Genomic DNA, 25803 nt, shown 5'->3' on the forward strand with positions numbered 1-25803 from the left:
TTTATAAAGATGTAAATTTTCGACATTTGGAAACAACGGCATGGAAACTAGGTTAGGGCAATCATATATGGCCACATGCGAGAGAAAAGGGAAAAAAGGTTGGCTTCGGTTATGGTGTCTCATGGTGGATATTGTTGTTGGTGCTAAGCCAATAGACCCACTCCTCTTCCACCATCCCTTCAGATTTGGACAACAACTTATTTCAAGCCTCTCTAGGCGAGGGAAGAATAGCTTTCTTGAAGCCCATGAATATTCACTTTCCAAATTAACATACTCTAGAGCAGTTAATGAAAAAAGTTTAAGTTTCTTGAGATGACTCATCGACTGATCCAAGGGTGGGAGGTATTGGAGATTTTTACAACATGATAAATGTAAACTCACAAGATTACTGAGTCAAGAAAGCTAACTTGCAAACTTTACACCCACATACCTCTCCACTCGGAATGCTTTTAGGTTTGGATGTGGCTGAAGGTCATCCAGTAAGATTTCATCATCCTTTGCAATATCACAACCATCATCTCTATCATTATTTCGCTTCCACATTAAATATAGGGACTGAAGATGTTGCTTCTTTAAGATTGCAGCCTCTGATTTTCCGGCATCTCCTTGTAGATTATGGCTCAACATGTGGATCTCAAGTTTTCCTATCAAGTTATTAAGGTGGCTTAGTTCAGCAAACCCTGAAGCATCTTTCCACTTTGACTTGTTCTTCGCCATGACGAAACGATCCAATGTGCTAAGAGAAGTTAACTCACCAAGTCCACTAGGCATATGAGTCAACTTCTTACATCCATCTATCAAAAGATGCCTTAAGTTGATCATGTATTTTAAATTTCTAGGCAAGCTCAGCAGCTCTGTACAACCAGTGAGAATCAGTGTCTGCAAATTGTACAGTCTTGTTATAGAACCTGGAAGCTTCTTCATCGAATTGGATGAAAGATCAATGTATCTCAAATGCTTTACTTTATCGAAACTATTTGGTAATGTCTCCATATCCAATCTCCCCAAACCCAAGGCCCGTATACACTTTAAGTTGGATAAAATTGCTTCACAACTTTTTTCACTACAAGTGCCAACTAGTCCTTCTATTTTGAGAAAGGTGCGTACCAGCTCCTTTCCTTCAAGAAGGGACTTTAAAATTTTGATGACTTATGATCAAATAGAGTATCCAAAGATATATGGCGAATCTTTTGATGAAAAATTTCATTCTCTGTATGCTTGTCTATTATGATGCTATGTTCGCCTGCCACTGAAATTGCAAGATCATGCATCTTACACGTCACTATGGTACCCATGTCATCTTTCTCAACCTTTTGAAAAAAAAGATCTTCCAAGCAAATACACAAAATAACCATAACCGACATCTTCTAAACATTCATTTTGGTCAGAGGGCTTAACAAAACCATGTACCATCCAGAGTTTTATCAACTTTTGTACGTCAATGACATGATCTTTCAGAAACGATCTACAATAAGCAAAACAATGCTTCAAATGAGAGGCAAGACAATCGTAACTCATCCGAAGTGTCGGTACAAGATCATTTATGTTCTGAGTTAACTTGGCAAGCCTATTAATCTTAAAGGACACCCAGTCACGCTCTAGATTATTGCCATATAATATACTTCCGATCGTCCTTATGGCAAGAGGAACTCCTTTGCACATTTCTACAATCTCCTCTCCTATTCTTACAATGTTTGAGTTATGAGGTTTTTGTCCTCTCTCGAATGCCACTTTCCTGAGCAAAGACCAAGACTTGTTTTTGTCTAGACCTTGTAACTCATATGGCTTATTGGTCTGCATCATTTGGGCAATGTCCATGTTGCGGGTAGTTATTAATACTGCACTACCACGTGAAACATCCATTAGCAAGGTTCTTAGTTTAAGCCATTTTTCCCTATCTTCATTCCACACATCATCTAATACAAGAAGATATCTTTTTCCACTTAGCTTTTCGCGAAGAGACTTTTGCAGCTGATCTAGATCAAGGCCTTGTTGTACAGAACCATTTATTGATTTAATCATTTTCTCAAGAATTATTTTAAGGTCAAACACATCAGATATGCAAACCCAGATTTGAAGTTCAAAACGTTTCTCAACCATCTTATGATTGAAAACTAACTGAGCAAGTGTTGTTTTTCCTAGTCCACCAATACCGACTATGGGAAGGAATGAAATATTATCCTTATCTTGATCAGAATCACAACCCAACAAAAGTTCAATAATTTTCATTTTATCATCATCCCTCCCAATAACTTCTTCACCACGCACAAAAGAGTGAGTCTCTCTGTTGATATATTCAGTACTATATGTCTCTTGGGTGAGTGTTACCGGTATCAGTGAACTTAAGGTGCTATCTTCCTTAATATCTTTAAGTGTCTCCCTAATTTTTTCTAACTTACGAACCATCTTTAAACGAAAGCAATTTGGTTTGAGTTTGAGAAGAAAACTCGTACCTTTTTAGTCATTCTGTTCCCAGGCATCAGTTGACGCCCCCAAGCTTCAGTTTGAAATTCGTCCAACAAGTTATCAATATCTTCGACTGCATCTTCAAGCCTCCCAAGCCAGACTTTGACTAGATTATTACTGACCCGCTTCGCCTCTGCATCAAAAATTACAGCTACCAGCACCTCCATTGTTTTCCTAAGCTTCTCAAACTCCTTTTTGAGACCCCAAAACTTTCCAATCTCTTTGAAAGCTTGAGTTCCCAACTTTACTATGATGGATGACACAACATTAGACACAACTCCTTCGGCCATTACTTTGAACGGTGAGAAAAACAGAGAAAAGGCGTGGCTAACTTGGAAGGTTCAAATGTGAAGTTTAGCAAATGGTTTGGCTTTGGAAACGTTGAGGGTGTTACTGCCAGCATATGAAGAAAAAATGTTTCTATGTGAATGCAAAGTCAACAAAGTATTTGTCCAAAAAAAGAAGAAAAAACAGTCAAATAAAGAAAATAAAAAAATAAATAATAATAATAAATGCACCAATAAATAAGGTGCCCTTAGAAATATCTTCAATAGAACAAAGACTAAAAAATGTCGCTGAATAATAGTACTGTTAATGTTGATATGCTAGCTGATGTGGTACGGTCATTGGAGGATAGTAAAATTAGCACAAAGTTTTATTTTTTATTTTTTATTTTTTTTATTTGGTGGTAAATGTAAAATTAACAAAAAGGTAAATGCCAAAGCTTAAAACTTTTATTTTCAATTAGAAGGTAAGAAAGTCGGATAAACAATATAAAAGGCTTTGGGTATCATTAACTCATAATAAGTTAAGAATGGTTTATATTGTTAAGTTAATTATTCCGAGTTTCAAATTCATATTAATAATTTGCATTGAAATAACCTCTTTTTTCCATTTTTCTTTTGGAAGATGGAGGTCCTCTTTTCAGAGGTCAAAGCTCATTGGAAAGTAGATTTGCAAATCTTTCCATCCATATTGAATGAAATAATAGGTTACTTACAGAAACTTTTAACAATAATGGAAAAAAAAAAAATTGCAATAATCTCTCTTTTACTCTGTATTCTTATCGGTTTTCACATAATTTTTTTATATGTTGCAACTTTTTTTGTTTTGCAGGCATAGATCACTTTTCTAAAATTCTCCTTATAAAGAGAAAAGGGTTTGTCGTAATTGTTTTTTTTTTTAGGTGTCCTTTGGTACATTTATTTATTTTTCCTATTTTTTTTACTAAAATATGTGTAATTTTTTTTTTATTTCAAATATTTGTTTATTTTAAATATTTGTTGTTGTTAATTATTGGTAATTAGACATCACAAATAACTAAAAGCTTGAAGAAGGGGGGGGGGTGTGGAATCATAAATTGCAAATTGAAAAACATTTCAAATTGTTTTTAATTTTGTGTTTGTGGTTGTAAGTCTTTTTCTCTTAAATTTTGTTATTAATTGAGATATCTAACAAATTTTAATTAACACTCCTCATTTTTTTTAAAAAAATTAATAATAAAACTCTAATTAACATAAACTAATAATTGAAAGAAGTAAACTAAACACCATGAAGTAAAAGAACCAAACCACATGACTAGACACCATAATCTTGAAAAGTTGTGGACTAAGCCATCAAACTATTATTATCTATCGCTACAAAAATCGATATCCTTTTTAAACTCAAGAATTCGGTTCATACCTGAGCTTGCACCATCCAACACGTTTGGAAATGTCATATGGCCCACATTTGGCCATTACATGGTTTCCAGTCATTCATTGTTCCAAGCATGAAAATCTTGAGCAAAAAGTTATTTCGATGCTACAAGATCAGAACATCATCTTGTATAAATTTTAGAAAATTTTGATACTAAGGACTATTTAACATGTGGCCTCAGTTTTTCCACTTATGTGCTCTAGATTTTTTTGTGGATCCATTGATTTGGAGAAAAGTCTTTGAAAGTGAAATGAAAAGTATAATTTTATGAATAATTGATATTAACATATGGTACCCTTAGCTATCTGAGAGGGAACCTGGTTAGAGCAAACATAACTTGCCTTAAAACCGTGTGGACCTATGTTAAGCCAATCAACCATTTATGAAAATTAAGGACAGGGGCTATCTCTAGAATTTGACAAATTGCAGATGTTCGCAGAACATCTTGGTTGAAAATTCTTCCATAGATTTTTTCTGTATTTGAAATGGCTTATTACATTTGGCAATTATCCGTTTTCCTTTTCGACTTAAGCCATTTGACTTCTCTTCGAAGAATATTTTGCAATCGATCTATGTCAATGCCTTGTGATTCGACGATTTTCTCCACAATTGTTTTCAAGTCAAACACATCAGGTATGAAAACCCACATTTGCAGCTCAAAGTATTTTCTAACCATTTCATCACTATAAACAAGCTGAGCAAGTGTGGTTTTCCCTAAGCCACCCATACCAACTACAGGAAGGACAGAAACATTACCATTAATATCTTGACGATGAGAATCCGTACCCAACAAAAGTTTAATAACTTTGCTTTTGTCATCATCCCTCCCAAATAACTTCTTCTTCTAGAATAAAAAAGACTCCATATTCCCTTGTGAGACTAGAGTTACTAAAGAACCAAAAGTTCTGCCTGGTTTGATATCATTAAGTGTCTCCCTAATCTCATTGATCTTAAAGATGCACCCTTACTCGAAAAGCAAACTGGTTCGAGGTTGAGAAGAAAATGCATACCTTCTACATCATTTGTTTGCCAGAGGATGTTACTCTACGCCCCGAAGCTACCACAGTGTCAACTTCGTCCAACAAGTTATCAAGAACGTAAATAGCATCTTTGAACCTCTGCAGCCCATATCTGACTTCATTGCTATGGTTCTGTTTTGCCTCTGCATCTCGGATTACAGCTTAGAGTGCAGACATTTTGTTCGCCATCTTAATCTCCTTTTTGAGTCCCCAAAACTGTACCATCTCTCTGAAAGCTGCTGAAGCCAATCTTCCAGTGATGGAAGTAACAATATCGAAGAGAACTCCTTCTGCCATTAGTTTCGGGTGGTGGTTGAATATTGTCGAAAAGGTTTTACAGGGGAAGTTTAGTTCTGTTTTTGCTATGGAGAAGATGAAGATGAGACTGAAAGCTAGAGTAACGTTATTGTCTAGCCAAATCAAATAAAAAAATGGATGTGCATGTGAGAATTTTATAAGCTAATCATTTTAATTGGGAGTTCGAAAATATATAATAGAAAGTTGGCATTGACAATTGAACTGAAATGATAAACTACTTCCTGAGTATTACGCTGTTGATGCACTGACCATTTAATCAATAGCCACGTATCAATCAAGCAGGACACAACACTGATTAAAGAGTCTTCTGCCATTACTTGGACGGTGAGAGAATACAGAGGAGGGGCGTGGCTCAATTACTTTGAAGGTTCAAATGTGAAGTTTAGCAAATGATTTGATTGTGGAAAAAAAAAAAAACTTTGGGTGTTACCACCAGCAATTATAAAGAAGATAGGCAGATCCAAACCCCATAAATAAATTAATAATAGTAATAATTAAGATGACCACCTTCGAAATTTCAAAACAAGTTAGTCATATATGATGAACTAGTTGATCTACTAGCCAATTTAGTCAACAGCCACGTATAAAGAATGATGCATGAATTTTCTCTGCGTGGCATTATATTTTATTACTAGTTGCAAGAGCAGGCCACATCTGTTTGACTCAGCAATTGATTAGATTGTGTGAACATCTATATATGTATAAATGTCCTTGTTGATCTGCTAGCCACGTATAAAGGTTGATGCGTAAGTTTTCTCTCCGACTTCAAGGCCTAGTATGTTGTTTACCAATTGTAAGTGCAGGCTATATCTAATTTTGCAGCATCAAACGCGTTTTGAAAGCATTTCAAAAAGCTTGGTCTCACGCATTCCAAATTTTGTCACTTATACTGATTTGATTATTGGCCACTGTAAAGGTGGAGAAATTGAAAAAGGCTTGTCTGTATCTATGCTAGAATGAGAAATAAAGTGGAAAAGTCTGCCGTGGTTAATCACTTTTGTTTTCCAGTAGCTCCTAATTCCATATAGAACTTTTTATTTTTGAAATATGTGGCTTATGGTTTATAAACTTTATTATCCCCTAGTTTATGGTGATCTGTGGCATGGACAGGTTCTGCATTTGGTAAATTTTAGGAGACTGGCAAGTTTAGGAGGTTGTCTATTTGGTTAACTTAGAGACCGGCAAGTTTAGGCAAGTCCAAGTGCTTGTTTTGACATCATCACCTCTTATAGAGTCGCCATGACTTAAAGATGTTTAGTAGCTAGGTTGTGTTCTTTTTTTAAGCATCTGTAGGATGCATATGTATGTTCTTTGGTGAGAATCATGATGCATGATTTGGAATCTTCTCAATTAGATTGAAGAATCTTTCGCCTGCTCCTGTGTCATTCCCATGAGCACATTTATTCTGCTGTGTTTTCTAAAGTTATTTATTCTTGTGGTTTAGATAGGTCTAAAGGATGTGAAGCTGTGGCATGGAGTTTGTTTGTTTTAGCATTTAGTTCCATATTTACTATAAATTAATTAATTATCCTAAAAGTTTCATTCCATTTGTTGTTTTTATTTTTGTTATATCAAGTACATATATATTCTGTTAAGATACGCCAAGATCTAAAAGATGTCAAGCAGTGGCAGGTAACTTATTTTTGTTTGTCTTAGCATGTAGTCTCATGTTTACTATAATTAATTAGTTATTCTAGAAGTTACACTTCAGTTTCTGTATTATTTTCTAATAAATCAGATGAATTTCTCTTGAGAATCAGAATGAGTGTCATCTAGTTAGTTGGATATAATGTTGTTTCCTTAGCTGTATACTGTGGATTATGTTAGGTAACTTGGGAGAAAAAATAGGAGATTTTGTTGTGTTTTGAGAAGAAGAGATTTGGTTTGTGCTTTGTAACCAGAGCCATTCTTTTGTGCTGGTTTTTACTCTGGTACAAGTGAATTGATAGCTTGTATGATTTATTTGAAGTTGGAAATAATTGGTAATCGTTTGTCATGTGCTTAAGGTGCAAGTTTAATAAAGTGGATTGTGTATAATCCATTAGTATATGCTTCACCGTTATCATTTATGAATGTTGCATCATTAAGTTATTGAGAATGTTTATATTCGATTCTAAGGAAAACCTTATGTTTCGATGCATGGGTATGTATTACAGTCCTAGTAATCTATGAGTCTATTAAACAACACGATTGCTTCTTTAGGCCAAATGTTGATTGTGGATGGCTTTATTGATGTAATTTGGATTGTGGATGGATTTATTGATGTGGCATTTATTCTACCAATGTGTTATGGTTGTGGGTTATGTTAGAAGTATTTTAGGAATGCCATGGTTTTAGGTTAGGCATGATTTTTGAACCTGTCATTGTCTTTTTGCGTAGAACAGTAGTATCATTTTGAACTTGAATAAATGAACTAACATGTATACCATTTGTGTAACTAGATCCACAAGTAGGATGAATATCGTTATATCTACATGACAACTATAGTCATTAATTTTTCAATGAAGTGATTCCATTATTTTCTTCAATGAAAAATTTCTTTTGATAAACTAGACACAAGCAGAAGGCCTATATGGTATTCTCCCTCCACCGACATCGTGGATGACCTCCATCTTTCTTTGGGTGAAATTCCCCAAAATCCTTCCACCAACATCGTGGATGACCTCCATCTTTCTTTGCTGGAAATTCCCCCAAATTGTGAGCTCGGTATTGTCAGGGATGCCACTGAAAGCCAAACAACTTGTTGCTGTATTTTCAAATACATAAAGAATTCCAGTGGGATCTAGTTCTAATGTGATTCCATCCACGAACACAAAACTTATCCTCGGAATGTATATTCGTGTCTTACCCATCAAGTCGTAGCAGGTGTCCCCTTTACTACTGCTTGATGGCAACAATGAATACCCAACATTTCTTGTGGTTACCGAATTAATGAGGGTGCCAGGGGATTGGTGGAACCACAGGAAATGTAGGAGTGTGATTTTGACCATGAAGGGTCAAATAGATGCCCCTGCTGATGATAACAATTCATGCAGGGATGACACTTTGTCCATGTGAGATCGCTCCCTGTATTGATTTCAAAAGAAAAATGCACTCTAGGTATCCTCAGACCTACGGTAACTATAAAATTGTATGTAACATTCCGTCTCGAATCACACTGGAAATTTTCGCTTTGATCAGGTTTGACTGCCATTGACCAAGCAAGGTCAAATTTTGACTTTTTCTTTGGATAGAATTTTGCATATATCGACTCGAGTTTGTAGACTAGTAGCACATCGAAAACTGAGTTATGGTTTAAAAGTTATGAGCGAAACAATATGCAATACAGACTGGTTAACAAGTCTGGAGTTGACTTTTTATTTACATAAATTTTGATGTTGATCTATGTGTTATATGAAAGTACTCATTGAAAAGAGTTTTAAACTGGTGGCACGTTTAATTTGGAGCCTCAATTGAAAAGTTAAGAACCTATAAAGTTGTATATGAGTTTTCCAAAATTGACTTTTATTGAGTAGTAAAATAATTGAGAGACTTCTTAAATTATACCACGTGTCACTACTTGAAAGTACTACATGTCATGAGGGAAGAGGGTCATGTGTTGCCATAGAAAGGTGCCATGTGTCACCATAATTTAATAATAAAAGTATAAAAAAAATACATATATTGATTTTATTATTATTTTCTATCTCTTTCTCTTTCTCTTTTTCTTTTTCTTTTTCTTTTTCTTTTCTTTTTCCCTCTCCCTCACGTGACACTCCCCCCCCCCCCAACAAAACAATTTCTCTCTCTTCTCCCTCTCTCTCTCTTTCTCTCTCTCATGCACGTAACTCTCTCTCTCTCTCTCTCTCTCTCTCTCTCTCTCTCTCTCTCTCTCTCCCCTTCTCTCTTCCTCCCTCTCGAGTTTCTATCAAAATGAAATTTGTCGACTACCCATACATTACACGGGCCAAATAGGGAGGAAAGGGGTGAAAAGCCTGGCTGGCAGCTGAAAAATCATGGCTAATCATCACTAGACGCGCCTAGATTAGGTTCTCGCTGCCGGCCATGGCAAAGCCGAATTTCCAGCAATCCGACCACTATCCAGCCGAATTGATACCTTTTTTCCACCATTTTTGAACCTCCTAAGCTTAATTTTGAAGTCTATTTCACTCAATTCCCTGCTGTTTGGAGATACAGCAAAATTTGAGCCAATGGAGGTTAGTAACGAATTCTCTATCTCGTTAGCTTTTCGTTGGTACCTTGTTTGTGAAGTTTGGTAGAGTATTTAAAAAGATGTTATTTTTGGAATAAAATATCATTTTTTAAATGTAGGAATATGAAAGATGCAAATATTTAATATTTAAATAATTGTTATTTAAATTAAAATATCAAATTTATGTTGAATTGAATAAGTATGGCCTTGAATTGTTATTTTCAAAAATTTAGAAAATCTATAATTTTAAATTGTTGTTAAACTATTGTTAAATTTACTGTGAGGTTATGATATATAATAAAATGTATCTTTATTATATATTTAATTATATGTGAGATTGTATGTGGTACTAATAATATTTTGATATAAATTGATTTGAAGGTTTGAGAAATTAATTATATTAAATTATTGTGATAAAAAATATATTTATGCCTTTAGATATTTATTTATGCATGAATATGAAATTATGGTGATAAAAATTGAAATATTCAACCTGCTGTATTTGTGATGATGGATTACAGAAGAATATGGAATTTTGTGAGACTATTAAAAGTATACAAATTTGATTATATTTTATCAAATTTTGATATTTTATATTATTATAAAATTTTATAGTTTTTAAAATTATACAGTACTGGTGTTCTGTACTATATTATTGATAAGTGCACAAATATATATATATATATATATATATATATGTATGTATAAAAATTGCTGTCAATTCCCCAAGTATGCTAGTAGCATATTAGGATCACCTTGGTAAAAAATAGCCACAAAAATAAATAAATAAATAAATAAAATAAAATGACAAATTTACCTATAATAGATTATAAATTGCATTAAAAAGTAAAAAATGTCCATTAAACTGAGCCAAGAATTATGAGACCCTTTTAATTATATGGTTTTACTCATTAATGCATCGTTTGATATAATGCCTGTAAATATTAAAGAAGATGCGTTTATTAAAAATTGAGGTTGATTTATGAGAATCATGAATATTAATATAAGGATAAGACCAATTTATATTGTTTCTCAAAAGAAAAATCTAAATATGCTTATTGCAGTTTTCTCTCTCTCTCTCTCTCTCAAACAAAGAGAGCGATAAGAAAGGCAATAAGCAACTATTAGGAAATTTAGTTAGCTAGTTTTTTATGAACATTTTCAATTAAAGTTACGAATATAGTTTGTTTTCCCCTTAATACGAGATGTTAGCACATGATGATTTTTTTAAACCCAAAGCTGATAATTGATGAGAGAGAAGGAGGGCCATGATAATTAATTTTTGATAATTTTATGATAAAATCTCTCTAATTAATATTAAATATATTATAAGTTTCTCTTATTCTTGGATTGGACTCGCATACTCTGTATAATGGAGAGAGATCTGACTCGACTAAGGGCATCTTCAATGGTTATTTCCATTGGAGTCTATGTAGCATGAGTTTTAGAAAGTGTTAATGCTTATATGGTATTCTTATAATTTAAATAATATATTTCCTAACAATGTCTCTCCAATGGATTCTGTATAAAGTATCATAGAATACTAATGTGTCATATTTTATTTTAAAATTATATTTAATTAAAAGTAAACCTAATCAAAATACAATAAATTGGAAAACACCATTTGATGAAAGAAAACAATACAAACAGAGCCTATCAACTTGATGAATAGAGAGACGGCAAAATCAAGGTAGATTCATAAAAGCAGAGAAAAAAAGAAAAACTTTTTCTATCCCTACGTTTCTACAGGTGTGGATTTTGTCTATATTTTCTATTATTTTATGATTATTTGTAATTTTTTTCCCTTCCCTTTTATACAACGAGAATGGAGGTTTCTTGAATCTTGAATTTATAAATCTATAATTAACTTAAAATATATATATATATATATATGATTTTATGAACCATTGAAGGTCTTTGACGATTATGGTAGTCACTCTATTTGTAATCTTAGTAGTTATTGTCCACTAACAGCGAAGGCTGTCCTTGTCCTTTGCAAATTGGCACTACGGCAGATATAACTTACGTTTTGATTTATTTCTGTGGTCATAAATGTAAATGCATGGAAATTTGGGGCTTGTGGGATTCAGTACTTTCAGGCAATTAAATTATTATAAGAATGCAGTCATGTAACTCGTGATGTATAATGTAAGTCACAATACTCCTCAAAAGTGTTTTTCCTGCAACTGATAGGGCACCTATTTGATTTTAAAACTATCAATATGGTTTATTCTATAGCATTCTATGTTAATCATCTTTATGGAATAGTTTGGTAGAAAATTTTGTGGTAGTGTTGGTTGACTTTCACAGGAAACAATTGCATATGGTAGATTTTTCCCATGTCATTATTAGGAGATATTGCTTTATCATTTTTCATGTTTATGTATAAATGGGTTGGGTAGAAGGTCTGGGGAAATTTAGTTGACAAGAATTTCCCTTCCTTCCCTGCCTTCCCCCCCTTACTTAATTATGTGCTTTGACAGTAGATGGTGGTCATTGTTGAATCATTGGACATAAGGAAAATATATTTAAGATGTTAGTTTTTAGGAAAATACTCTGTTGCCAAGCTAATATGATTAAGCTCTGTTTTTTTTTTTTTTTTTTTTTTTTTTTTTGGTAGACACTAATATGAATAAGCTTAGTTCTAGTGGAAATGCTAACTAGATATAAGGATTTTCATATATCTTAGAATTGTTGAAGCTAAAATGGACAAGGAAAGCAGAGAATATGTAGGAATAGCAGTGACCATTTATTTCTAATTTCTTGCAGTGCTTTATTTACATTGGAACCAATTCATTTTGGAATGAACCAGATTTTGCCTAAAACGCACCATGAATAGGCTCACAAACTCGTAATTACATGTACGTTTTAAACTCATGAAAAGTTTTTCTAGATTCATTCCTATTAAGAAACCAACACATCATCTACCAAAAGAGTCCAAATAACGTTAGTGCTTTTTTTTTTTAAAAAAAATTTAATTTAAATTTTTCTATTGCCAGAATTCATGCGTAGTCAGGTTTTGCCCTTGTTGAGTTGCTACAGAATGGTCCTGATTTCAGTTCTCAAAGCTGCTTATTTTATTTATACTAGATCATAATTTCACCAAACTTATTTTACAAGAACTTCACCATGACTAGTATTGATATGTAAATAATAGGGAGGAATTCTTTTCCCATTTTTCGTTTTGCGTTTTAGCACTTTTTTGACTGGCTTCAAATATAACATACAGTACTTTCTCGTTCTGTTTTCATGTACTTTCTTTGCATAATAAGTATTTCATAAACATGGTTAATCGGAAAAAAAAAAAATTTCCCAACTGCTTTAACCTAGGATTCATGCCCTTCACCAGGGTTTTTGTGAAAAAGGTTGAAATAGATAACAATATTTACAGTGAATTCTTTTATGGATAATCCCCCACTTACTTAATTATGTGCTTTGACAGTAGGTGGTGGTCATTATAAAGGGGAAATTAATCTTGCTTATTGTAATGTAATATCACAATAATTCCATTAAGTTTTGTTTTATTATTTTCTTTTCTATAGTAGTTATTATTATTTATTTGTTAATTTGGTTATTTTACTATTTGATGCATAGGTTTTTTTATTCATTTTCATTTTTTTTTATAGGTGTTGTTACAAATAAATGTCTTCATCAAGTTTTAAATTTGACTTTGATAGTTCATCATCAAGTGATAATTCTTTTTCAATGACCAAAGAGCTTTTAAGTGAACCAATCGAAAAGGATGAATCATATAGCAAAACAACTCATGATGCTGTTCAAGCCACTGCAATCCATGTTCCTATGATTGTTTCAACAATGTTAATTGGCAACAAGCATTCTCATGGTGGATAGACATCTAGCAAACGATATATTCATCGTGACAGGAAAGAGCGTCATGATTCAATTATTAATGACTACTTCAAAGGTGAGAATTCAAAATATACATCAGAACATTTTAGACGTCGATTTCGAATGGATGTCGAATTATTTAAACGCATTTTACAAGCTATTGAAAATTATGATGATTATTTTACACAAAAAGTTGATGCAGCTGGAAGGGTTGGGTTGAGTCAATTACAAAAAATGATAGCTGCAATGCGGATGCTTGCATATGGATGCCCAGCTAATTTGCTCGATGAATCAAATTGGAGAGAGCACTGCAATTGAAAGCTTAAAGCGCTTTTGTGATGATATAATAGGAGTTTTCGAAGAACAATACTTAAGAAAACCTAACAAAGATGATGTTGCAAGGCTATTAAAAGAAGGTGAGGATCGAGGATTTCCAGGTACACTTGGGAGTTTAGATTGTATGCATTGGCATTGGAAAAATTGTCCCACAGCTTGGCATGGAATGTCATGACCCGTCCAAAATTCCTCACTGGAACCCTAGACAAGCCCTAATCCCAGGGAAACCCTACCGGACCCTCCAATGGAAAATACAGTAGAACCTCCCCTAAAGGTTGGACTTACCACAAATTTTCTGCACTAAAAACACACTTCTATATTCATCCCCTTATTCCTCCCACGTTACTACAATATAATTCCACAAATTTGCAGCACTCCAAAGGAATAACAGTAAATCAGTGCATAATTAATACTAAATGTCCAATACCATATACAGAGTATTGTACAAACAAATAAATATGGAATTAATACGATGACAGATAAAGAAGTAATACAAGATGAAGAGGAAAAATGGAAGAAAATGCTCCTTGAACTTTCGGCAATGAATTGAGACGTCGAGTTCGCCCCGACCTGGACCTAGGGGAATGGAATTTAAAAACGTGAGATGCTAATCATCTCAGTGAGTGATCCTAACTACTGTACAATTTTAATATTAATAATATAACAATAAAAGGAATTTAATTAATCAGTACCAAACAATTAAATAAATAAATAAATAATAAACATTTGAAGGTAATAATTTCTCTCAAAACCCTCACTATTCACTCCATTGGAAATGTTTCCTTTTTAAAACATTTTCACGAAACCCGTTATTCGTATTTCCTGAAAACCAAGGGATCCATTAATTTAATACATAATAGATAAATACCCCAAATATAAATAAAATGTAATAAAATATAATAAATAATTTTTGAACACTTTGGGGTTTGAAATTTCTATCTGAAAAATTTATACTTGACGCACCAGACCATATACCAGTGATGCCCTCCGATACCCAGAGTTCCGAGCACCGACTGGCACGGAGGGGGGCAGCTATGGCCAATATCAAACTTGCCTGCCCTCGGTCCAATGGCAACTCACGGGAGACATAATAACTTGCGCGCTAATCCACATATACACCAGAACACCAATACTGTATGAGTGCGTCTAAAATAATTATTAAATTTCTTATTACCCTACCGATTTTTCAAAATCACCGTGGGAAATATACCAGTTTTCAAATTCACCATCCCACATTTTCTTTTAACATTTTCGGTACGAAACCATCGATAACGATATACAAATAATTTTTCTCGTAACACGATGTTCAACAAATAATATTCCACGGGCATAATTATAAAACTTAAACCACCAATTAAACCAAATAATTTTCTTAAAATATTTAAACCAATTATGCCCAAAAATAATATTAAAATCCAGATATGATTTATTACTGAAAATACCTTACTCGTGCGTAATAAATAAAATTAAATCACAATAAAATAATAATCAGGAATTTCTTGATAACCTAAAATTCCGTTTAGCATCAATGGGTATATATATAAAAAATAATACCTTTTTCCCAATTATATTAAATTCCACCACATGAGCAAATTCTAGATATCAAATTAACACAACATAAATATAATTAATTGCCCAAAATAGTTTTCAAGGTGGATCACTCACCTGGAATGCGCAATTAACCTAAGATCCTCCATGGGATCAATTCCACGACGCACACGTGCTCCTAGAACAACAATTTACACACAGTCAAATAAATTAATATTTTATTTGGGTAAATAATACCCGGTACCCGAAGGGTTAAACACAAACGTTAACCAAAATTGACGAGTAATATACCCAAACGAAGCTTGAGTGACGAGGATTACGAATCCGGTTTTACTTCCCGGAGATCGGACCCGAGGTGGTCGGAATCTCGCCGAAAAGCTTTCGGGATTCAACTCTTTGATTCTCTTAAACCGTCACGAATTGGAGGAAAAGGACCTCGGATTTGGATTCAGGGGGTCGGAATTAGTGGGGACTGGAGACGGAACTGGGTACTTGCCAGAACAGGGTTTTCCGGTGAGCCGCCACGGTCACCGACAACTGTCCCCAACGGTGGCGCGTCCGGTGGCCGATGGCTGAGATTTTTGGGGATTTTGTAGATCGAGGGGAGAGGGTTCCAACGGGACTGGCGGTGAGGCAAACAGAGGCCGGACGGCAAAGAGATCTGGGTTTTAAGATTTTCGGCCCCTCGCCGGAAAATACTCCGATCCCTGGGCGTCGGAGGTCCGATGGCCGTGAAATTTGGTGGGTAGGCCGGAATTCCCATGGGTGAGAGACCGGTCAGGCGCGTGTAGCTTGGGATGGCCATAAACTGGGCAAATCGGCGGTGGAGGGGAAAAATGGCCGTCGTCGGAAAATGCTCCGATCCGATCGCGTCGCCGGTCTGTTGGCTGTGAAATTTTGGGGTTTGGCCGGGAATGGGGAGGCGCTCCCTTCTGGTTGGCGCGTGTGGCAAGAATCGGCTGAAAAATTTTGAAACTCCGGTGGTCGGTGATTTTCTCTCTCCCTCTCTCTCTCTCCTCTCTCTCTTTCTCTCTCCTCCCCCGTTGTTTTGCCAAATAAAAGCCACCGTGGGTGATACTATTCACCCACGTGGACCTCTTAGACTTCGACACGTGGCGTCACTGTGCACTTAAGCCAGATATAATAAAATATTATGGTATTTGGAAAACTTCACATGTCCATAACTTTTTAACCAGATGTCCAATTTAAGCGTGCCGCTAGTCTATGAACTCGTATCAACGAGTACTTTACAACCATATGAAAATCAAAACAAAATTATACAACTATAAAAAGTCCAACTCCCGGCATCTTTTGGACAGTTTGAATTTCGACTTGTTTTTGCCCATAACTTTCAAACCGTAGCTCCGTTTTCGACGTGGTACTAGTCTACGAACTCGTGCCAACGTGTACTTCATAACGGTACCACAGTCAACCTAGAATTCCATCCAAGTCAAAAAGTCAACTTTTGACCCCTTCGATCAACGGTCAACGGTCAACCTCGATCAAAGTTGGAAAATTTCCGTGTACTTTGGGATGGGGTGTTACATGGAACACATACAAATGATTTTAAAAGAGTTCCTACTCTAATTTTAGAAATTGTGGCTCCACAAAATTTATGGATTTGGCATGCATTTTTTGGCATGGCTAGTATGAATAATGATATTACTGTTTTGGATAGATCTCCATTATTTGATGATCTTATTAAAGATATTGCACCACCTTGCAATTTTGTATTACAAGGCCATCACTATAATATGAAATATTATCTTTCTGATGGAATTTACCCACAATATACAACTTTAATTCAAACTATTTCTAAACCATCTTCTATTAAGGAAAAATTATTTGCTAGATACCAGGAAGCTGTTAGAAAGTATGTGGAACGAGCATTTGGAGTATTGCAAAGTAGATGGAATATTGTCAAAGGTCCAGCATGTATGTGGAATGTAAGGGACCTTGGAAAGATAACGAAGACATGCATTATCTTGCACAACTATTGATCATTGAGAGTGAGCATAGTCAAGGCATCAATCCTGAAAGTTGGCAACCTCATGGAGATGAAAGGGTTAAAGATGTTCATCTAGAGCATGATTATTCTTTTCTTGTCTCAACGATGATTAATGAATGAAGCAAGTTCAAGATAAAAGAGTGCAAAAAAATTTAAAGATCGACCTTATCAATCCCTTGTAGGATTTATATGGGGCTCAAGATGCTATTTGATATTTAGGTTGAAACTCAAGCTCTCAGATAAACAATAGTTACATTTCATGTGGTGATACGTCTTTAGTAAATCTTGGAGTTCATGTGTAATTTTGATACCTTAGTTTTCTATCAATTTGAATACTTTTTTACATATTTCTCCTTTAAAATAATTTATATCATTTAAAAGATAATTGCAATTTATTTTCCTCTTTATAATGTTTTGAAGTCTCACTATTATATAGCCTACAATTATATAGCCACTAGCTCAACGAGTTCAAAAAACTTTGTTAAAAGATTTCTAACAACTGCAACTTCTAAAATTCCATAAAAAAGATGGAGAACATCAAAATAAGAATGCACAACATTTAAATATACGTGTATTATCCTTATAGATTATGCATGATCCCTTCATAACATTTCCTTCTGTTAGCATTCTCCATCTTCAATATAGATCATTTACCATTCATAGCTTCCATTCCATCCAGCTTCAAGTCCATTTTACTTTATCCTTGAGAACAAAAAAAATAACCAAGTTAAATCCTTAGGAAGATAATGTATTACATATATAAGTTCTAATTTCTATATTATAATTTACTAATTTAATAAAAAAAATCAATAATATATTACAAAATTTTACAAAATTTATAGTATTAAATTACATGAAAGTAACTGATTATAATTATTCATATATGAGAGAAAATTAAATTTATTGTGTAAAACTGGATATCCTAGATCTAAACTACTACAAGTGTTCAAAGAACAAAGAATGTATGTATATATATATATATGTATATATAACCTAATACACGATGTTCTTTAAAAGTATCTTTAGTTGCAAAACAAAAAAGAACATTTCATACAACCCAGCTATATAAAAAAATTAAAAAACACATGCACACACACGAAAATCAAAGCCAAAAATATACATAATATCAATAAATGAAGATCCATTTATCATCAAGCTAGCATGAAACTCTCAAACATAATTAATTAGGTTAGTAGGACAACATAATACTATGATACTAGAATTGACCACCATTAAATTGCACATAAAAAAATAGCATTAGATATTAACAAATAGTACCACTTACCAAAAAAAAAAAAAAAGCCTAACCAATCATTTTGCAAAAAGCCCATCATTTTCCCATTCTTTTAATATTTGAGCTTGATACATCTCATATGTCTTTTGCAATGCTGGTGAAAGTTTGTTGAGATCTTGGTTTATAATAAGATGTTGTTGTTCTCTCTTTTGAGCTTTCTCCTTTAATTGTTGATTTTTTATCTTTATTTTTTGAGCTTCCTCCTTAATTTTCTGAGCTTTCTCCTTTATTTCTATTTCTTTTTTCATCATTTGTTCTCGTAATTTAAGTTCTTTTTTATCTTTTTCTCTTTTCAACTCTAGCTTTTCTTGATGAACATCAATTTGTTTTTCTAGAGTGCACTGTAATTTGTTTAATGCATCAATCACACCATTTTCTTCATTAAACATCCTTTTTTTCTCTTTACAACCTTTCCTTCCTTGTGGACGTACAACCCCATCATAATTAGTATCTTCAGCTGCACTAGTATCCATGACATAACCATCTTCTTCATTAGAAATGGACCCTTGTGTTGCTCTTAACAGAGGTGGATTGTCAATGCCATTATATGATTTTTGTTTCCTTGATTCATTTGTCTTGGTAAGTCCCTTTGAACACCATTTTGGATTCTTTATCATAATCTTCCAACAATGATCATAACTGAAAAATTTACCATCATTAAGATTCTCATACATTCGCATTGCTTCTCTCTTCTACAGAAATAATAATAATATAATAATAATTAAGAATAAATATGCTAATTATATAACATTAAAATGCTTAAAAGCATAAGAATGGAAAGAAGGATTTACCATATCTTCTGGGGTTGTTCCACTTTGTGGATTTCTTTCCAATCTCTCATATAGTCCATGAAATTTGTTCACTGCACCTTGTATTTTTACCCAACGACGTTATAAGCTATTGGTGTGAAGTCCCACATCGGTTGGAAAGGGAAATGAAGTATGGCTAATAAGCGTGTGGATACCTTTCCCTTGAGATGCGTTCCCATGAGGGAAGTAAAATTGTGAGGGATAAGATTGGGCTCACCACCTAGCTTTCAAAGTGGACAATATCGTGATTGGACCTGGGAGGCCCGGGCCAGTGTGTCAGGACCTGTCCAGAATTCCTTCCCCGGAACCCTAGACAAGCCCTGATCCCAGGGAAATACCACCGAACCTTCCAACGAAAAATCCGGCAGCACCTCCCCTACGGGTAGGACTAACCAAAAATTACCTGCACTGAAAACACACTTCTAAAAACATCCCCTTATTCCTCCCACGTTACTACAGATTGATTCCATAAATTTCAGCACTACAAATAATAACAGCAGCAACCTAGTGCATAAATAATAACTACACGTCCAATACAGTATACAGAGCATTATACAGATAAATGTGGAATTTATACAATGACAGATAAGAAGTAATACAGGATGGAGAGGAAAGAGGGAAGAAATACTTCTTGGACTTTCGGCAACGAACTGAGACGTTGGGCTCGCCCCGGAAAAATCAACGTCTCCCAACCTGAACCTAGGGGAACGGAATTTAAAAACGTGAGATGCTAATCATCTCAGTGAGTGACTCTATCTACTGTATACCTTTAATATTAATAATATAAAAATAAAGGAATTTAATAAATCCATACCAAACAATTACATAAATAAATAAATAAACATTTGAAGGTAATACTTTCTCTCAAAACCCTAACTATTCATTCCATTGGAAATGTTTCCCTTTTAAAACATTTTCACAAAACCCGATATTCGTACTTCCCGAAAACCAAGGGACCAAATAATTTAATAAACAACAAATAAATAAATAAATACCCCAAATATAAAGAAACTGCAATAAATTATAATAAATAATTTTGTACTCTTTGGGGTTTGAAATTTCTATTCGAAAAAATTTGTATTTGACGCACCACACCATATACCAGTGATGCCCTCCGATACCTAGCGTCTTGTGCACCGACTGGCGGGGAGATTAAAGAGAGAAACTTGCAAACGGCACTTCGGCATCCCGACAGTACCGCTGCTGAAACCATCATCCCGGCCAAGGAGGGGGGCGGCTGTGGCCAATAACAAACTTGCCTGCCCACGGTCCAATGGCAACTCACGGGTGAAATAATAATACTTGCGCGCTGAACCACATATACATATACCAGAACACCAATACTGTGTGAATGCGTCTAAAATAATTATTAAACCAACAGTACCGTTTTCCAAAATTACCGTGGAAAATATACCAAATTTTCACACTTACCATCCCACATATTTTTTTTTATTTAACAAACCGGTATGAAAACATCGATAACCAATAAAACCATAATTTTCTCGTAATACGAGGTTCAATAATTCCAATACCGCGGGCATAATTTATAAAAATTAAACCACCAATTTGAACAAATAATTTTCTTAAAATATTCAAACCAATTATGCCCAAAATAATATAAATCCAAACACAACGAATTACTGAAAATACTTGGTCATGTGTAATAAATACCATTTAATCACAATAAAATAATAATCAGGAATTTCTAATGACTCCAAAATTCCATTTAGCACCACTAGGTAAATATATATATATATATATATATAAAATAATATTTTTCGCGATTATATTTAAAATACGTCACATGAGCACCAATTACAGATATCAATTTAATACCACATAAGTACAATTAATTACCCCAAAAACATTTTCAAAGGTGGGTCACTCACCTGGAGCACGTAATTAAACCATGATCCACCATGGGATCAATTCCACGACTCACCGGTGCTCCTAGAACACAATTCACACACAGTCAAATAAATTAATATTTTAATTGGGTAAATAATACCCGGTACCCGGGGGGTCAAACACAAACATTATCCAAAATAGTCGAATAATATACCGAATCGAAGCTTGAGCAACAAGGATTACAAATCCGATCTCCATCGACCCCAATTCCGCCGGAGGTGGCCGGAAAGCTTCGACCGAATTTAAACTTGAGGGATCTCTTAAACGGTGGGGATTTTGAGCAATCTAACCCCGGAAATGGACTCAGAGGGGTCGAAAATGGTGGAATAGAGGTATGGGTCGGGCTGGGTTGGTCGGAAACGGCGAGAATCGCCGGAAAAACTTAACCGGCCGCCGCCGACTTCACCGGCTCGATTTGGGCGCGTCCGGCGGCGACTGGCCGGGAAAATTGGAGGCTGAGGTCGCGGCGAGCTAGGCTTCACCAGTGGCCGGCGCGTGTGGCTTTTCGGCGACTGAAATCCAGCCAAAAGGCCGGTCAAAGAGAGCGAGGGAGAGAGTCAAAGGAGAGAGAGAGAGAGAGAAAGAAGTCTGTGTGTTTCTTTTTGTCTCTGTCGGGCTCGGGGAAGAAGAAGGGAAGGAAGGAAAAAGAAAAGAGAAAGGTGTTTTCCCACGTGGGGAAAAAGAAAAGAAAAAGAAAAAGAAAAAGAAAAAGAAAAAGGAAAATAAAAAGAAATAAATTAAAATTAATTAAATAATATTAATAATAATATTATTATTTAAAATAATAATAAAATAATATGATATTACACATGGTTGACATGTGGCTTCTCAACATGGTGACACATGGTCACCTTCATTAAGTCACATGTGGCACATCGTTACGCGTTTAAAAATAATATTAAAATAATACGGTGTTTGAAAAACTCTACAGGTCCATAACTTTCAAACCACATGTCCAAATCGGACGTGCTGCTAGTCTACGGACTCGTATCGATGAACACTTCACAACCATGCATGAGTCAAAGCTCAACTTTACATGAATAAAAAGTCAACTCCGGCACCCCTTGGACAGTGTGGACCTCAACTTGTTTTGCTCATAACTTCCAAACCGTAGCTCCGTTTTCATCGTGCTACTAGTCTACGAACTTGTGCCAACGTGTACTTCGTAACGGTACCTCAGTCAATCTAGAATTCCAATCGGGTCAAAAAGTCAACTTTCGACCCCTTGGTCAACGGTTAACAGTCAACCTGGGTCAACGTGCACGGATTCCGATGCAATTTGGGACGGGGTGTTACACAGTGGGACTGGTAGGTGAGGGGTGGGACCCTTAACCATTAGGATGCATTTTGATAAAACCGTGTCGGCTAGGCCTAAAGCGGACAATATCCACATGTGGGTAGTCTGGGCTATTACAATTGGTGTTTCGAACAGTGCTATATTCCACCCCCATATTGTCTTTCTAAGTAAGTAAAATATGATCCCACATTGCTGTATTTTTCTGGCTATTACCAATATCAGAATCAACAGAGATGTAAAGCCATGCCTTTGTCAATGCAAAATCTTCAGCTTTAGTCCAATTTTTATTAGAAACAAAACTTTGAGAGTTAGATTTTGGGTGGCCTTGCTCTTATGTTTGGATTCTTTGGTTGCATTAGCATTCTGATTGTCAAATGGGATTGTAGGAGCATTGAATAAACCCTGGTAAATGAATCCAGATCCAAATTGTTGGCTAACATGAGAAGAATATGAAGCATTCATTGGATTAAAAGGATAGCTGGGCTGAAATGATAAGTAAGGAAATTGATTTGAAAATTGAGTTGTGGTAGCTTGTGGCATAGAATTATGTATAAGGAGAAGAGTTATTGACATATTGAGTATTTAGTGAGCTGCTCACGTTTATGCCTTCATTATCATTGGAAAGTTGTTGAGCGCATGAGAAGTTATTAGAATCTTGTGAATCCATTGAAAGAGTATATATATGCCTGCACAAGTAACCTCAAAATAATTATATTGAAAGTGTTAAATCAATGCACAAAATCAGTTATGTGCTTGATATATATATATATATATATGTGGTAGAAATTCACTACTAGAATCACATTGATAAATGACGCAATAAATGCGTCGCACAAAATAAACAACGACGTATTGCACGAAGTCGCCTAACGTCCTGTCGCTAAATCCATAAGACAACAAGCAACGCAGTATGAGAGTCGTCTATCTTTTAGTTTTTAGCGACGCATATTGACTTTTAGCGATGCATTCTATCAATACACTTATAGCGACTCTTATTGAGCGACGCTTCACAACAATGTCGTTAAAAATATATTAGCGACTGTTTCATATAGAGTCACTAAATATATTAGTCGCTAATGAATCACCTATTTAGTGATGCATTAATAGAGTCGTCTATTTAGCGACGCATTAATAGAGTTGACTATTTAGCGATGCATTAATAAAGTCGCCTATGTAGTGACGCATTGACACTTTTAGCAACACATTATTTATTAATGCGTCGTCCTTTTTTTCTAAATTTTTTAAATTTTGTAAAAAGAGATTAAAATAGTAAAAATATAAAAATAATTAAAATACAAAAAAATGAAAACTAGCTTCATCCAAAATTATTAGAATACAAAAATTTAAAATAAATATTTTATCATAACAAATTAATTATCAAATAAATTAAATATCATCTCATTGACATATTTTTACATAATTTGTAAGTTATTGTATTTTTTATAACAAATTTAATATTAATTAAACTTCCATGAATGCATACTCATTGAGATGGATGTTGACGTCCTCTTGTTGACAATATTACATCCTCATATTGCATATAGAAAAATTAAAAAAGTTATTAACACTTATGCAAAATAAATAAAATATTAATCATTATTAAATTTGTAATTTAGTAAATGAAAATTTAAACAATATTACCATTGTTCTTAAGATTTGACGAGGCACATTTCTCCCCTCACAGTCATTACAAACATAGTCACTCTCACATTCATCTTCATTATCATTTTCATCCATACTTGGCAACTATATGACAAATGGATTGTGAGCCATCGTAGTATCTCTAAGAACATCTTCTTCAACAAAAGTACGATGTTGTGGTGAAGTTAAAACAATAGACCATCTTGAATCAAGTTGATCTTCAACATAAAATACTTGTTGAACTTAGCAAAACAATGTCAAGCAATATCACAAACAAAACTTCTACAAAAGTAAGATTAATAAAACCCAACGAACCTAACCTGCAGTTAAAATGAAAAAAAAAAAAAAAACAACCCACCTCATGTCTCCGCCAACCACAAAGAAAAAAGAAACTCACCTAAACGATGGAGACAAAGAAAGAAGAAACCCAGAAAATCACGATGGCGACACAGAGAAATCCAGCTTCCCAGCCGACGACAAAGTAGGCAAATGAAAAATGAAACCCAAAATATCTCACTCTTCAAGTCTCTCTTAGATTGCTTTCAAATCTAATATCTATTAGGTAGTGTACTTGATGTAGTTTTAAAAAAGAAAAAGGGATTCAAAGGAGCGCATAAAAATTTTAAAACGTGCCAAAAATTTTCAAAAAATGGCAAAAAAGCACCTTTTCTTCCAATCGTATTTTTTTTCTTTGATTAATTTTTTAATTTTCATCTACAAATAAAAACTGAAAATATTTCTTAAAAAGACGAAGCAAAATATCAAAGATTGCTGTTTATTTTTCTGTTTTTCAAGTACACCTTTATTCTTTATGAAATTTGCATATCTTTCAAAATTTTGTTTTTTTTAATTGAGAGAACAGACGACGCATTCTCTTCAAGAAAGGTCACCTATTCTTGAATTTTGGGATCAAGCAACGCATTATGGTCGAAAAGCATCGTCTGTTTCATTTTTTATATTTTCTTTATAATCTTTAAATAATTTTTTAATTGTTCATCTACAAATATATTTATGTAGCAATCCAATGAACATAAATTCCATTGATCTAAAAATAGAAAATAGTTTTGTCAATGCTCTTCTCAGTTATTCACGTATAGGTGTAAAGACGAAACACAAAATATCTCAAGATCAAATTTGAGATAAGGTACTGAATATAAAATTCTAATTCAACAAGCATTTATTGACCAATTTATCTACATAAGGATGTTAAATGAGCTTAACTTTCATGTGTTTGTGGTCAATGATAGTTTACTTGTTTTTAAAAATTGAAAGTCTATTAAATTATTTTTTTAAAAAAAATAAAAAAATAATTGAAGGAACAGGCGATGCAATTCCATTAAAACACGTCGCCGATTCCATGTTTTTTTTTTAATCTTTAATTTGTTTTGTTGATTACTCATCTACAAATTAAAAAAAAAAA

At 34.2% G+C, this 25803-nt stretch overlaps 1 protein-coding gene across 1 annotated transcript; it reads right to left on the reverse strand.

Annotated features, from left to right (window-relative positions):
* Positions 1-1133: 1133 nt before the first annotated feature.
* On the reverse strand, positions 1134-2756 carry LOC125422546 (disease resistance protein RGA2-like). Its single transcript, XM_060814920.1, has 3 exons — positions 2454-2756; positions 1411-2406; positions 1134-1310 (listed from the first exon to the last, which is right to left on the reverse strand). Exons 1-3 carry the CDS (start codon positions 2754-2756, stop codon positions 1134-1136), a joined length of 1476 nt encoding a protein of 491 aa, XP_060670903.1.
* Between the last annotated feature and the right edge of the window lie 23047 nt (positions 2757-25803).

Source organism: Ziziphus jujuba, chromosome 2 (assembly GCF_031755915.1).
Source record: "Ziziphus jujuba cultivar Dongzao chromosome 2, ASM3175591v1".
Taxonomy (NCBI): Eukaryota; Viridiplantae; Streptophyta; class Magnoliopsida; order Rosales; family Rhamnaceae; genus Ziziphus; species Ziziphus jujuba.

Excerpts from the sequence above, each read along its gene's own strand:
- LOC125422546 (XM_060814920.1), bottom strand. The coding sequence starts at position 2,756 with ATGGCCGAAGGAGTTGTGTCTAATGTTGTGTCATCCATCATAGTAAAG. Across the intron at positions 2,407-2,453 it reads GGAACAGAATGACTAAAAAG|ATGGTTCGTAAGTTAGAAAA; the intron begins GTACGAGTTTTC and ends TTTCGTTTAAAG. Across the intron at positions 1,311-1,410 it reads AGTTGATAAAACTCTGGATG|GTTGAGAAAGATGACATGGG; the intron begins GTACATGGTTTT and ends TTTTTTCAAAAG.